The 16,477-nt window shown below is 45.9% G+C and overlaps 1 protein-coding gene across 1 annotated transcript in view; it reads left to right on the top strand.

Annotated features, from left to right (window-relative positions):
- The window catches only part of ADAMTS12 (ADAM metallopeptidase with thrombospondin type 1 motif 12), a 234,615-nt gene that overhangs the window by 198,816 nt on the left and 19,322 nt on the right, over positions 1-16,477 (top strand). Inside the window, exons 16-18 of the mRNA XM_084833026.1 lie at positions 1,162-1,303; positions 5,883-6,009; positions 12,862-13,072. Of these exons, the coding sequence (XP_084689152.1) occupies positions 1,162-1,303; positions 5,883-6,009; positions 12,862-13,072 (480 nt within the window). The remainder of the gene's footprint in view (positions 1-1,161; positions 1,304-5,882; positions 6,010-12,861; positions 13,073-16,477) is intronic.

The following is a 16,477-nucleotide window of genomic DNA, read 5'->3' as shown; positions in this document are numbered from 1 at the left end:
AGCTGCGGTGACCAGAACTATACAGAGTATTCTAAGTGTGGTCGCACCATAGATTTGTATAAACTATGGTGGTGTGTCGTGCTCCAACTGGAGCAGTCCTCCTCAGTGGAAGAGCTGGAGCTCCCAGAAGCCCTGGGGACCCCAGACCAGGGATGGCAATCAGACCCACAGGAGCCTGAGCCCTCAGGGGAGATAGTTGCAGGGCCATCCCTGTCAAGAGAAAGGGACTCCGCCTCTGAAGCAGAGGCTGAGCAACCCCCTGACCCCTGGGAGCGTTGTCGCCTCAAACAACAGGCTAGTAGGGCCCCTGTGCATAGGAGTGCTCCCCTCCAGAAAAGATCTCCTCAGGAGAAAGGGACTCCTCAGGAGTAAAGCTCTGGAAAGGGAGGTTGGATTACTACAGCTGAGCTCTGGGTGGGGTCCAGCAGGCTTTGGATTTAAAAGCCTTCACTGAAAACGCAGCCAGTGTTGGAACAGCATCATCTATCCAGCCTCTGTGCTGTGTACCTTGCCTCTTGAACCATGCCCTGTGGTTGATGTTCTGCTTCCTAACCTGTTGGACTGCCTGCTTCAGGACTATATAACATACCTGACTGATTTACTGTGTTTGACCTCTTGCCTATTACCTTGACTACTGCTGTTGCCTGATCCCCACTGCCTGCCTGCATCTGATTTCTGCCTGAATTTAGACCACCTCTGTTTTAGCCTGAACTCCATTGGATAGCCACCTTTAGGCTTGGATGTTTGCTGACTCCACTGCATTTAGAGTTTGCTACAGCCAGCACAGGACATATTGGCCATTCTCTCCTCAGTTCCTTTCCTAATTATGCCTAACACAATTTACCTTTCTTACAACAGCTGCACACTAGGTTGATATCATCACTGACCTGTTCACCACCATGTCAAGATCTCTTTCTTGGTCAATCACCACTAGCTCAGATCCCATTAGCTTATACTTGGTGTTGGGATTTTTTGGACCCATTTTTTAACCATTGACCATGCTGCCTGGGTCTGATGGGAGTCAGAGTCCACCGTCTGAAGGGCCACAGGTTGCCCATCTCTGCTTTAGAACATACCAAAAAATAAATAAATCAAGCTTCTTACTTTCATGTTTGTTGCCATTATGTGATCAAGACTTATAATAAACTACATTCTTTTCAGCTCCTTTTTCAGGAAAATAACCCTGGAATAAAATATGAATATACCATTCGTAAAGATTGGAGCTCTGAGAATGAAGTGGAGGAGCTGGAGTATTTTTGGCAATATGGAAGCTGGACGGGTTGCAGCGTAACATGCGGGCGGGGTAAGAAGTATTAATGCCACCATCTCCCCCCACCCCCTCTCTCTCTGGCTTTGGCCTCACCATTCATTCATTATTCTAAGAGCATGCCAAGTAGGGAACAAATAGATTGTGCAGGGGTTGGCAAATGGAGCTTTAAAATCTGGTTTGAAAACCATGTCCTTCGATAGGCAACCCTGTAAATAAAAATTGGCATTTTGAGAGCTGCCCCATGACACTGCTAATCACTGATTAGTTGGAGCTGATTTAGCTTGGATTCCCCTCCACCTCCACAGCCAGACAACAATGCAGGGAGTTTTTTTTCCCCATGACTGAATTAAGTAAACATTTTTGCATTTAGCTATGTTACACTGTAAAAATCAATATTTCTCCATGCTTTTTAAAGATAAACAGCTATTTTTTTAAAAAAATCTATTTGGAAAACATGTTAAACATTTCTGTAGCCCTTTGAAAGTGTTCAAACTAAATGGTGCCTGATGAAGTAGTTCCCTAATAGTGACAGGTGGCTGCTCTTTTGGAGTGATCAAGGAGGGAGGAGAATTCCTATCTTTATCAGAAACTAATGCTAAGTGGGCAGCAGATGGAGGGGGCCCCTCCCTCAACACCATGCAAGTGTGCATTGCTGATTGGCTAGCTATTCTGTCTGTGTTTGCTGGTGGAGTGGCTAGCTCTCTGCTGCCACCTCCTGCCAATTTCTGATAAGGACAACAATTCCCCTCTTGTCTCAGTCACCCCACCGCTGGTGGTTCTTATCAGAAAACTTCTTCATTGGCTGCTGGTATTCAGAGATTTCACACACCTTGGCCTCCTGCAAGCGTAACAACAAGCAGTGATTTATTGTTCCATGCATAAACCTCTGGCTCATGCACTCTCTCCTCCTCCTGCATGGTCTCATGGAGGAGATGGGAAGCTTGCTTATTTATTTATTTAATTTATTAACCGCCCATCTGGCTGGTCACCCAGCCACTCTGGGCGATGTACAACAATAAAAACAGTTCAAAACAATAATATTCAACATTAAAAACATCACATTTCTAAAATTACCCTAGCCCACCCCAAATGCCTGCCTGAACAACCACGTTTTTAATGCATGGCGGAAGCTCGTTAAAGAGCTTTCACTTTCTGTTTCAATTAATCACTTTAGCATTATGTCCAAAGTCTAAACTGTGGAATTAACAAATCAGCCTCATGGTGTGAGGCTGGTTTCTTTCAACAAACCATAGTTAAGGTTAACCACACTTCAGATTTCATACCAATCCGCAGTTAGAGAACAATCCTGTTCTCTAATGAGCATCCCAGGGATTGTAGGATAGTTTGGATTCCTCCATCTGAGCTCTGACCTTGGAAGGGGGAGTTGGCGATCCAATCCCCCAACCCTACTCCCAGGCAGCCAGCGTGGACAGACCTGTGCTGGCTGCCTCTGCAAGGTCAGAAACTTGGCCTCAGAGAGGGGGGAAAGGGGGCATTCCAGTGGGTGGGGTGGGGTGGGGAGGGGAGGAGTTGGGAGAGGCCAGGATATGATTTATTCTGAGCCTCCTCCAGCCTCCTTTCCTCCGACTTTGATGCTGGGCTGAAAAGCCCGTCTAGCGAAAAAGCAATGAATGGAGGGCAGGGAGGCAAAGCTCACCACTGCCACTCCTCCTGCCCGGCTGGCTTCAGCCCAGCAGGGCATAGGAATCTCTGAACCCCTCGAGTTCAGGGGCTTCGAAGCAGCAAGGGCGCAATAGATGGGATTGTGCCCTTAGTCTAAAACAGAAGCAAGCAAAGCTTCTGACCTCCTCCTTCCAGCTGTGCTGAAGAGGAGGAATAGCTGAGCCTGTGTGGAGGCTAGGCTCATTCTCAAAGCATCGGAAGAAAGCCAATATCTCTACCATCCTTTCAACTATCATGTTGCAATATCCCTATATTGCAATTTGCAGGTGAGAAACTGAGGGTGAGAATCCATAGCTTGCCTAAGACCAGCTAATGAGTCTGTGGCTAATATAATATTTGACCTAAACATTTCCCAGCCCACGGTCTGCACCCGTTCTCTTCACTACACATCTAAACACCAGTTTGACTTTCTTTGGACTGGCTTTGTTGTTGCTGTAAATAAGTGGATTCTTTTTCCCAATTTAACAAAAGGTTTCTCTACAAGGGAGCAATTGCTGCCTTTTGATTGACACTTTTTTTCTGATAGAGGCTCTGTGTAGGATAGGACAAAATGCTTTTCCCAGCATGGAGATGCAGTGTTTGGGGAAGCTCCATCTGATGAATTTCTGTCTGATGCTGCTGTTAAAAATGTGGCACTTCTGCAAAGAAGGAAAATTGGCATTTCTAAATGTGGATCTAAGATTTGAGAGCTTGTGTAGGTTATGCAGTGAACTTAGGAATTACTCCAAAATGTTCCAGTGACTGTTCTCTCTTCTGTCTAACTGGACCTTTTCTGGAAGCAAAATGTAAAACTTGCATAGCTGGGGCCACGGATATATCTTGCTGTGTGGATATGGCATAATTCAGACTTGCAAGGCTTCTTTTCTTGTTGACAAAATGGCAAGAGCTATTCAGTCCCATTTGCACTGAAGTCCCATCGCACGGATCTTGCCTCATCCTAGATGTGGGGCCTTCTCTGCTTCCCAGTCATTTCTAGTCATTTAATGACGCTAATTACTTAACTAACTTACGGAAATTACTTAATGACATGTAAAGGTGGACGGCTGACCAAGATGAGCCCTGGTTTTCTGCTTTCAGTTAAATTGATGGATAAACCATTAACTCCTTCCCTGGTTCACAAGTGCACTGAAAACTGGGTATGCTTGGTGTTTCTGAGGGTCATACAAGCAGGGATGCTAACTGACCAGGAAACAAACCAGCTTGATCAGCTTTTGCTTCCTGCCAGGAAAGCCACTCCACCCTGCCTCCCGAATCCCCACCTTTCCGGTTCTTTTTTATATTGTATTCCTGAACAGATGCTTTGCACTGGGCTCCACCAAAAACCAACGGACTCCATCCCCTGGTTCAGTGGCTGGACTCATTCTGAACTCTGCCTTGGAGTGTTCATCTTCTTCGAGGGCTCACCCATAACAACAAGAGTCCTGCCAGAGCAGACCAAGGGTCCATCTACTCCAACATCCTGTTTCCCGCAGGAGCCAGCCTAATGCTGCTGGGAAACTCAAAAAGCGGGCAGGAAGGCACCCCCCCTTTTGTTGCCCCTCACTGCCTGGTGTTCAGTGGTATACTGCCTCTGAACATGGAGGTTCCATCTATTTCTTATGGCTCTGTGATGACAGATCTTGTTTTGTTTCCAGAGTTGGCAATTCAACATGCCACCCAGCCTTTTGCATGTTTTCTCAGATGTCTCATGGTGTCCGGTGGGCCGTATTCTTAGGTGAGCGTGTCCTTCTCTGGCCCAGCCTCTCCCAACTTTAAATGGTTAAATTTAGCTGGGAATGGATACAGGGCAGAGAAAATACCAATGCAACTACCCTCTTCCCCATGTCATCCAAGGCCATTGCCACAGGGTGAGAAAGGGTGCTTCCAGACAGAGCCCTCCTAGCACTACTACTCCAGAGGCATTGTGCACCTATCCCATCTTTTCTTTCTTAATGGTTTTTTTCTGCTAAGAAAAAAGACAAAAGAAGCAGTGGAAAAACTCAGATGGGTTACAAATGAAAGATGCCATCTTCTAAACGCCTCATCTAGAAGCACCCTGAGAGGGATTGGAATAACCTAGCAACATAGCTAGGTGGCCATTGCAATGACAGAAGAATCAAACTGCTATCACGCCAGCGTGAAATGTTCAGTTTGGCCCGTTATGCTTACAGGATGCCACTAGTCAAGATGTTACACATCCCTTTGCCGTGCAGACAATGGCTAATTCACTAAGATTAGAACAATGCTTGTGTAGTCAAGCAAGCTACATGGCAAGGAGGCTATGCTAGGCAGGATCTGAAACGTTACAGTTTCTCCTCACCTCTCTCCTTGAGCATCTTTGGAAGTCTAGTCCTGCAGATCAGAATAATACAAGAATTCTAAAGGGAAACAAGGGAATGTAATGCAGCTGTTAGGATACAACTGGGGATGGTGGCAGGTTTTGTGGGGCCCTTGGTGTCCCCCCAGGCAGGCTCCTCAGTGGTGGGGCACCCCTCCAGATGAGCCTTTCAGCAGTGGGTAGGCCCTTGGTGGTGGCAGCATCCCCTCTTCTTGCCTTTGTGGTGCCACATGGGCACAGCAACAGCAAAAAAAAGAGAGAAAAGAAGCCAGTCTAGCCAATGATTGCTTCTGCTGGCACCTGCCATCTCAGTTCTGCCTCAGTGCCTCTGAGACCCCAATGTAGCATCACTCTGGAGAGTTGTGGGGGAATTAAAATGGTGGGCTTCAGTGCTGAGAGAAACACCAGACACAAATGGCTGTAGATGGCATTTGCGGTCAGTGGCAATGTTGACAGTGGGCCCTCCTGAGGACTTGGGCTGTTGGAAACTGCCCAACAGTACCAACTCCTGACACCAGGCCTGGATGTAACAGCTACTTTCACATGCAGAAGTGTTCACCTACCTAAAGCCATGTGTTGCCTCTGAATACAGCATATTCTTCTTCCTTGTAGGTTTCCAACGACAAACTGCCCGCTGTGTGAAAAAGGGGAAAGGTGTGGTGAAAAACCTGTTTTGTGATCCAGAAACACAACCAAATGGAAAGCAAAAGAAATGCATTGAAAAAGACTGTCCACCAAGGTAGCCTGCACACACACACACACACACACACACACATATACAATTTAGGGGAGGATACGTGTGGCGCAGAGTGGTAGGTGGCAGCATTGCAACCGAAACTCTCCCCACGACCTGAGTTCGATCCCAGCGGAAGCCGGGTCTCGGGTAGCCTGCTCAGGTCGACTCAGCCTTCCATCCTTCCGAGGTCGGTAAAATGAGTACCCAGCTTGCTGGGGGAAAGGTAGTCACGACTGGGGAAGGCAATGGCAAACCACCCCGCTACAGTCTGCCATGAAAACACCAGCACAAGCGGCATCCCTCTAGGGGTCAGTAATGACCCGGTGCTTGCACAGGAGGAGCCTTCCCTTTCCTACTCACAGATAATGATGGCAATAAATAACAGTCTGTCAGAAGAAATTTATATGTTGGGCCACAGACCATAGAAACTTGCAAACAAAATTAACTATGCAAATTTTTAAAGGAACTAATAAAACAGCATAAGAGATTATGAAGAAGAATATGAAATCAGCATAGCATAGTAAATTATAAGAGAATGAGTTTTTAGCCAGTGTCTCCTTTTCCAATTTCACTTGAGCTACAGGCTCTCTGGGTGGACAGTCTTCTAAGGCAACCCACTGACTCAGTTTCCTGATTTACTGACACTATAGAAACCCAGCAGGGCCAGCCCTACCAAGAGACAGAGTGAAGCAGCTGCCAAAGCAGCATCTTTTTGAAGGATAGCACTATGTGTGCTATAGAGCCTGCCCCAAGCCGCCTAAGTTAGTCTGCTTCCCTCAGGTGCTGTGAAGGGCACTGTCCAGTGCTGGAGTAAGACTGAAGTGCTATTCTGGTTGCCTTCTGTATGTGGAATGGAGGTGTGCCACCTTGTCCTCAAGCAGGAAAGTGTCTTGGGCCAGCCCTAAAACCCACCTAAATCTTAGTCAAACTAGATGGGATGCTAAACGTTTTCATTTAAAAATTCCTAATAGCAGGTGTATTTTTGCAGGAGGAAATTTTTGTCAGAACGGTGGTTCATGGGGAGGTGAGTAACCCTTTCTTCCCCCACCATGGTACTGAGGAAAATCCCCTAGCTGCTATTAGCCCCAGTTGACATCAAAGAAGCTTTCCTCCTGGGGCTAACAGCAGCCATTGAGATTTGGGGGGGGGGGGTCATTTCTGTCAGAACCATGGCAGGGCAGGAGAGGAGAGGGTTATACTCCCCTCCCATGCATCATTGTCCTGATAGAAATCATGCCTCCCTGCACCTGCTATTAGCCATTTTAAAAAATGAAAGATGCGGAAGGAAATGATGAAATGAAATGACACTAGTTTGGCCCTGTGTTACATTTAGTGACACACTGACAGTATAATCCTAGGATGGATGGATGGATGGATTGATTGATTAATGGATTGATTGTATTTTTACCCTGCCCTTTAGCCAAAAAGGCTCCCAAGAAGTAAGTTCCACTGAATTCACTGTGGGTATAGGATTGTACCTGAATCTGTTATTGTATGCTCAGGGACCATTGTGTACCCAGAAATCAAGTTTTATCCTTGCTAACAGGTGGTATGAGTCGAACCATAGCTTCCAGATGACAGAGGTGGCTTCTTTGGCTGAGGGTATTCCTCCTGACCGGTCTTAACCTTGCATTCGTCAGCAGTGGGTTTTACAACAGATCCTGCTGGTTGTACAGAGTAAACACTGAGCATCTGTAAGCCAAAAAGAAATGGCAAATTGCTCTGTGTATAGCAATAACATCTCAGTGGGGGTACTCTGGAGGCACTCCTTGAGATGGAGGCACTCCTTGAGATAGGCTGGGTTTTAAAAGCCATATAGGGTTTTAAAGGTCAAAACCAACACCTTGAATTTGGCCTGGAAAACAACTGGTAACCAGTGCAACTCCTTCAGCACCGGAGTGATGTGATCATGCCTGCGGCTGCCTTTAATCAGGCGAGCTGCCGCGTTCTGCACCAGCTGCAGCTTGCAAACTGTCTTCAAGGGTAACCCCACATAGAGCACATTACAGTAGTCTAGACGAGAGGAGACCAGAGCATGCACTACCGATGGGAGCAGATGGTTGGGAAGGTAGGGGCGCAGCCACCGTATCAAATGGAGTTGTACAGCACTGTCCGGCTCACAGCTGACACCTGAGCCTCCATGGACAGCTGGGAATCTAAAATGACCCCCAGGCTGCGGACCTGGTCTTTCAAGGGTAGCCATACCCGTACCCCATTCAACGCCAGGTCAACATCCAGGAATGTCTTTTCAGTGCCATTACAACCCATGTAAATATTTTTTGAAGTATATGATCTATGCAGTGCAATGATTTGTTGTTGTTGTTCAGTCGTTCAGTCATGTCCAACTCTTTGTGACCCCATGAAAGTGCAATGATTATTCAGTGCTAATTGCTAAGAAGTCGGCTGACTGTATTTAACGACTGAACAACAACAACAACAGCTGACTGTATAACCTGATTTGATCACTAACAACCTCTGTAATATCCAAGCCTCAGAGGCATTCTCTGCTTAGATTAAAAAGAAGTGAAAATTGAGTTCAAGTCACACCAAGGAAAAGGGGTGCAGTGCAATTCTATGCATGTTTACCTGGAAGTAATCCCCACTAAGTTCAAATATATTTATTCCCAAGTAAGTCAGGCTAGCATTGCAGCTTTAATTGTTTCAGGCACAGCCCACTGGGATATTTGCACTGCAGTTCTCAATGATGAATGGGGCTTGTGTAACAGCACAGTGGCACAACTGGATCCATTTGCGTTATGATTTATATCTGCCTTGCACCTTTTAGAATTCTTTTAGAGTGTTGACACGTGCAACCATAAGAGCAATCCAGTATTTGTTTATGTACAGTTTTGGAAATTAAACATTTATTGTGTTGGAAATGTGGACAGTAACACTGGAAAGAAGGTGACAGTTCTGCTGGCTGTGGTGACTATGGCACTGCCTTCTGACAAGTTGGGTCCCCCAACCCTCTGGTGCAGATTTGGGGGCTGTTGGGGGGGGCGTGCAGGGAAGAGGAGAGAACCAGGAAGTCCCATTGCACCAAGCCTAGATTCTAGATCCAGCCCACCATCTAAATGAATGGAGTTTCATTTCTGCATTGAGCAGGGAGCTGGACTCAGTGGTCTTATAGGCCCCTTCCAACCCTACTATTCTATGATTCTATGAGTTTGTGTGGAAGCGGTGCCTGTTTAGAGTAGCCACTTACTTATCACTAAAAAAAAGAGACAATGCATCACCAAAGAAGAGGACAAAAGAGGACGTAAATATGCATAAAATTTGCTTGGATAGTGCCTTTTGAGTTCTGAGTGGTTCTGACTGAAAACTGGAATGGATTCACCAGCCCACTGACATCAGAGCCACCAGCCTCCACTGCTTCAAATAGAGGATTGTCCTCGACAGCCCTTCAGACAGAGGACCGTCCTCAGTAAAGGAGGACACATGGTCACCCTACATCTGATAGATTTTTTTCTAGTATGCTGGGAAGAAGCAAAGGATTGGTTGCGGACAAACGACAATATTTGGGAAATGCAAATTAAGGAACTGAGGAGGGTTGCTTGACAGAAAACAATCTAAAATGACACTATCCTTGTATCTCAGTTTATTAAGAAGTAGCTTCTCCCACTTTGTACACTGAGAGTTAGCAATGTAGTGGGCTGTAGAGATCAATATGTTATATAATTTCCCATGGATGGGCCTATTTGCTTTTGAACAAATAGGCAAAATTCTAAGGTTTGAGACCAAGACCTGCTCAGTCTCTGTTTTCCAGAAAGGCTGCTAATCTCTCCTGGGCAGGTAATTGGCAAAGGCTGACTTTCAGTCAGTGTGGATTAAAGGGCTTACTAGCTCAACATTAATATATAGAGTAGGATTATGCAGACTTCCTCGAAAATGTCAAGGGTGTAGTCTACAGTAATTAACCAAGTGTGCAAAGAACCACGTTCATCACAAACTGTCTATCATTCAGAAATGAATCCTTTGCCCTAGCAAGACAGTTTTCAATATATAAATTTCATAAATTGGTTGGCTTGAGGGCTTTATTTCTCAATGCAGGAACACAAAAATAGGTACAATGTGCATCTTTATTAGGGCTGTGTTATTTAATCAATTGGTTAAATTAATTGAGCTGGTTTTTTGGGTAGCAGTCCTGTAGTACTTAGGAGGGTATCCCAGGGGCCATACAATATAGCATCAATTCCTTCACCACCCATGGAGAGGGAGATCCACGGGGTGGGGAGGGAAGTCAACCCTTGGGTGCCTCATCCAGGCAGCAGTGGGCAGGTCCTGCACTGTTGCTCCCCCACCATCACCACTCCGATAGTGGAGAGGGCAAAAAGGAGGCATTCTGGGGCAGATTTGGGGGAGGCCATGGAGCTGCTGAACTTGCTTCCAGATGTCAGACAACCTGCACAAGTCCTGGAGTTGGTGTGGATTATTTCCCTCCCAGTTGATGCAATGGAAGAGGAAAGTAAATTTTAAAAATGGCCACAAACAAAAGAAATTCCACACACATACACACACGCGCGTGTGCGTGCGTGAACACACCTTCTGTGAGCTCAACAGGGCCTATGGAATGGCATTCTGTCCATCATGGATTCCCCCTCCCCCACCTCCTCTACATTGCTCTGCCCGCCAACGAAAAGGTTACTCCCAAATAATCTGGCAGCAGACTATCTAAATTTTAAAAAAATACTTTTAACATAAATACTCATGGCAGGGGTGTTGAACCTTTTTCAGTCCAAGGACCAACTTCCATTTTGGAGAAGCTTTCAGGGGCTGTATTCCAGTGGTGGGAGGGGCTGAAGTCAAAAGGGGGTGGGGCCAAAAATACCAACATATTTTGGCTCCAAACTCTTACTGCCAGTACCTAAGCCTCAGGAGAGATATTTCAAGCTTTTAGAATAGGGAAAAGGCTACCCCAAAGTTGGGAAACCACCAAGCTGTTGCTGGTTGGAGGAAAGGGGGCTGGGTAGAGTTGGGGCAGAAGAACCATCTGGGGAACTTCAGAAGGCTGGAATGGAGCCCCGAGTGGGCCAGATTTGGTCCCTGGGCCTGAGGATTTACACCCCTGACTTCTAGAAATTGCAAATAACAAGCACTGTCTCTAAAGAGACATTTCCCCTCTTCCCATTCCTGAGTGTGTGTCAGAGCAGGCACAGAACACTTCTCTGCATGCTGAATGACAACCACCACAAGTGGAAGTAATCATGGAATCCAGCCCCCAGTTTCTAGCATGCTGTGTGATATCATACAATTGTATACTGATTAGGGATGTTAGAGAAATCCGTCACAGGACCAAAAGAGTTCGTTTTTTTTTAGTGAATCTGACCCATGGATTCCGCAGCAGACCGGCTTTTCCCCAGTCAGGCAGATTCCTCAGACTTGCAGACCATTTTTCTAACTTTCCAGACTCTTGAGCAAATTTAGTAAAAATGCACAAAACTTTAAAAACTGCCAAAAATGTGCGTTTACCTCGTAAGCTGAACCGTGAAAATGTGCATTTTGTGGGAAATTGTACATTTTTGCAAGTGTGAATTTGTGCAAATTTGGAAACAAAGAAGAAATCCAATTCCATTGATGAACAGATGCCAGAATGAAAAGTGCCTGACAATTCGTGAAACACAGATGGAGCGGCTTTTACACACTCCGTACATCCCTAATACTAATAGTATTCTGTTTGCGTTGTGATACTGTACTAACGGACACTTGGGGAAGGGGCTGTAGCTCAGTGGTAGAGCACATGCTTCGCACATGGAAGGTCCCAGACTCAATCGCCAGAATCTCCAGGTAGTGCTAGGAAAGAATCCTGCCTGAAACCCTGAAGACCACTGCCAGTCAGCGTCAGCAGTACCAATGGTCCAGCTCCGTACAGGGCAGCTTCCTATGTAACCACTGACTGATGATGTTTGAACTGGGATGGAACTTCTCACCTTGAAACATGGGAGCAAAATGGCTGACACAGTACTGCTGTGGTGTGGGAGCTGCTTCCATTTAGTTAGTTCCCACACTGCACGGGAACCATAGAGATCCTGGAGCCAAGTGAGATGGACCAATGTGGCTATTTCCAGTCCCCAGAAAGGAATAAAGGTGGCATATAAAATAATCATATCTGTCCCCATCCCATGAGGTTCTCCCATAAAGATACTAGTGTGATATGATGACTTGTCCTAAACACATGAAAGTGGCATCTGGACTGCAATGCTCAAATAAAAATAGGCCTAAATTAGGGCCTATTCTGGTGCCCTCCAGATGTTTTGAACTACAATTCCCATCAGTCCCAATCAGTATGGCCAAGGAATGATGGAAGGCATAGTCCAAAACATCTGGAGGCCCCTAGGTTGCCTACTCCTTGCCTAAACTGGGTGACCCAAGAGAAGAGTTACTGTGGTCCAGTGGATAGTAATCTGGGCATATTTTATCTGGGTTCAACCCACCTCTTCCCTGGACCTATTTGGGTGATATTTTGCATGTTGCAGTGTCTCATCCCTAGCTGACCATCTGTAAAATGCATATGATAAGGACCCACCTCTTCCAAGGCTGTTTGTTGTGAGGGTAAACAGGATTGCACTTTGAAATTAAAGATGTTATGTGAATGGCAGACATTATCAAAATACTTCTGCTGAGCTGGCATGAGTTTATCTTCATCCAATTTTACTGCAGCCCCATCATTTGGGAACAGGAAAAGTTGTAAGCCTAATATTTAATATGGAGAAATCAAGTCCAATCCCAGAACATAAATAGTTCAGCAATATTTTTGGTTCCCTTCTCGAAGCGTCCATAGCATTGTTGGTGCTCCTCCTCTCATTTGATGTGCATGTCCATTTGGTGTTCCCCATTCCCTTTTGGCTGGCTCTGCAGATGGTGGGCGGGAGAATGGCAGAAGTGTTCCACCACTTGTGGTCCAACAGGAGAGAAGAAGCGAACTGTCCTTTGCATCCAGGCCGTGGGCTTCGATGAGCAAGCGTTGCCTGCTGAAGAATGCCAACATCTGCTGAAACCAAAAACACGTCTTTCATGCAACAGAGATATCCTGTGCCCATCTGACTGGACAGTAAGCAACTGGACTCAGGTCAGTTCACAACTTACTTGATGTTTATGTTCTTCCAAAGAGCAGTTTCCATAAGCCATCCATGGCTTGGCTTCAGCAAGAGAAGCACCTCATGTGCCTTCAGACCATTCTCCAGGCCTGTGAAAAGACCCATTTTCCTATTGCACCTTGGGCTTGTGCAATTATTGCATTACAATGGATGCGTTCACATGTCACATAGCCCATGATGGGGTTTCCGCCGCTTTTGCTGAGTGGCTCACTGCCTGATGCCCTTTATGCATGATGGTTTGGCATGTCTGGGTTCACAGAACATGCCAACCAAGTATAGGTAAAACTACCCCTACCGCAGATCATTAGTTATCACGGTGGGTTGTTTGGGAAAAAACAACCCACCCTGATAAGAATGGTCCGGGTTCACATGACACGCTAACCCATCATGGGCAGTCACCCGTGATGGGCTAGCATGTCGTGCAAACCCAGTCATTATATCTCGGGTAAAGAAGAGATGGATACATGGTTTTACATCTTGCCAACAGCTACATAATTCTTTGAGAACATCATAGCAATGCCTCAACTCATTCTAAAATCGTTATCTAAACTCCCACTGTCTTTCAGCTATTGTTAAGGCAGCACTACAATCCACCACAACCCCAAAGCCTCAGCTAAATAAACCATGCAGGAGGGGATAAACTGCCCAGGTAGTCACCCTACCGCTAAAGGGTAGCATGGTGAAATAGCCAGGCTCTCGTTGCTTCCTTCCTCTTCCCTAGAGATATTGGAGGAATCCATCCGGGGGGCCAAGCCCACCAAGCTTTTGGCGGCTTGGTCCCCCAGACTCCCGCTTGCTTGTCTGCGAGCTGGCCTGACTTGATCTGCGCCAAGTCGGGCCACCTCGCAGACTTCCACAGCTGCTGTTCCCATTGTCGACCGCTCTGCACAACTCTCTTGCGCAAGAGAGTTGTGCAGAGGAGCCGGCAGGTGGCAGGCAATTCCAGCACCGCTGTTATGTGCAAAGTCTCCCTTCTTCCCGCCGGCACACCAGCAGGGAGAAGGGAGACTTTTGTGCACAATGAGCTGTGGTGGGCAAGTCCAGCCTCGGTCATTGTGCAGAAAATGCAATAATGGCCTTTGTCTTCATTACTCGTTTTGCAGATCTGCACATTACACAGACGGCAGAACATATGTTTGGTTATTGGAAGCTTTCCCCCACTGCTGTAGCTCCAACCAGCAGGACTTAAGGCTGTTTGGTTCCCAGGGGAATCACTGCATGACGTGCAAGCTGAAGAAGCTTAATACAAATCTGAAAATAAAAACAATTCCGCGTTGCCATTTGGGAAATTGATTTGTTGGCGGGAGGGGTTCATACAAAGAAAACTACATAAATATACCAGATTTTCCATTTATCTGAGGTAAAGAAAAAAGTTTCCTCCTTTGTATTAATCAAAAGCTTATACTAGCAAGAGACCTTTCCTATGGCAGCATAGTCCAAAGGATGACCTCTGTTCTATATTAAAAGGGCAAAAGTAGGATCGCAGCATTCCAATCTGGAGATAAACACTGTACCATAATGTGCCCCAATGCAGTGAGAAATGGGGCAGTCATGAAGTCTCCTGCCTGCCTAATTCTCAGATCCTGTTGTCTTCCTCCCTCACTTGCTGTGTAGTACACCTGGATCCACGCCCATTAGAAACAGTGAGGGAGGGGAGCTGTATCAGAGGACCAAGGGAAGAACAGGAGGAAGAAGCTGCAGCTCCCTTGTCTCCTGCTCTCTCTTGTAATTTAAAAGGTACAAAGTGGGTTGTCTGAATCCTAAGAGGAGGAAATTCCTTGGGCCTCCCAGAGGAACAGTGGCAAAATATGGGTAGTCCAGCCATTCAGTACATCAGTTTTTCTTCACACAGCACACAGTCAAACTATGGAATTCCCTCCTACATGACGCAGTGATGGCCGCCAATTTGTATGTCTTTAAAAGGGGGTTAGACAAATTCCTGGAGGAAAAGGCTATCAGTGACTGCTAGTCCTGATGCTACCTCCAGTATCGAGGCAGTAAGCTGGGGAACATGGACGGGAGGGTGCTGTTGCACCCATGTCCTGCTTGTGGGTTTCTTGTGGGCAGCTGGTTGGCCACTGCATGAACAGAATGCTGGACTAGATGGACCCTTGGTCTGATCCAGCAGGGCTCTTCTTATGTTCTTAAGTTCAGTAAAAAAAAAACAAACCCTGAGAATCCCATCCAGAAGTTTGTTGTGAACACATTTAATCAGAAATGATAATTTTTATTGTGGTAGTCATGGCTATGTTATACTCAAGAGTATCTAGTTCCTCTGTTTCATTTGGGGTGAGATCATATGCATGTTTAGACAGCAAAAAACTCCTACAACTCCCAGCATGCTGAGAATTGTAGGAGTTTTTCTGTCTAAACATGCACTGGATTGTACCCATAGTTATTCAACAAAGAATCGGAAAACCAAACAACTTGCTTATTGCTTAAGAGTCATTAGAATTCTTTAGTATTCTAGACAGCAACTACACTTTTCAGGTGCAGACCAAGTCAGGGAGGATGACAAATAGAATTACACAGCAAATATCATGCTTGACAGTTCACCCTTATTAGTATGTTTAAAACACATACTTGCTCTTTGCTTTCTTTTCTATAAACACTTATTTTTACAGCCAAATACACAATTGATCTTTTCTAATACGCTGACCAATAGGCCATAACAAATTGGGTAATGGGAAGGCCTACTAATAAGTGATCCCCATGTAGGGTTACACCTATGTGGTGCAAACTCCATGCCCGTCTTCTCCTAGCCCTGCTCAGTTCCGTTGCTGAGTGCACACTTCTCACCCATGCCAGATCCATACCCCCAGCCAACCTTGCTTTGGCACTGGAGAGAACCAAGAGCCTAGCAACAAGCCAACCAAAATTAGATATCATCTACTGCTGTGATTTTTATTTCATGTTGGTCAACTGGATGCAGGCTGTTGCAGCGGAAAAGCGGGATATCCCTTTAAAATAAAGACAGGTATGAATCTCTGAGGTCACAATGATGCCTATACAACCATGCCCTGAGTTTCAGCTGAAGAGTCAGTTGCTGCTTTTCATTTCAAAACCTTTGGACAGTTGGAGAGCACAGTGGGTTACAGAGATCATTGTTAGGTTCATAGCTAGGTTCGCTATGCAATCCTTTACAGACAGGATTGCTTTATATTTCATTGTGTTAGCTAGTTGTTCAAGTATTAAAAATTTGGGAAATTTAAGTAAATTAGTAATTTTGATGAGTTAATATCTCACACTTGACTGTGTCACTTCATGCAGGCAAATCCATGTGTAGGGTGAATTGGTGTGTGTTGTGTGAGGAGAGGGGATGGGATGGGTGTGTGTTATGTGGAGGGCTGATGAGGAATGTGTGTGTTTTGCCAGTG

The sequence above is a fragment of the Heloderma suspectum genome, chromosome 2, assembly GCF_057233095.1.
Source record: "Heloderma suspectum isolate Gila_16-S chromosome 2, 16-S_ref, whole genome shotgun sequence".
In the NCBI taxonomy this organism is placed as follows: domain Eukaryota; kingdom Metazoa; phylum Chordata; class Lepidosauria; order Squamata; family Helodermatidae; genus Heloderma; species Heloderma suspectum.
Note: the sequence above shows the minus strand (reverse complement) of the source record. Positions and strands in the feature narration are given on the sequence as shown.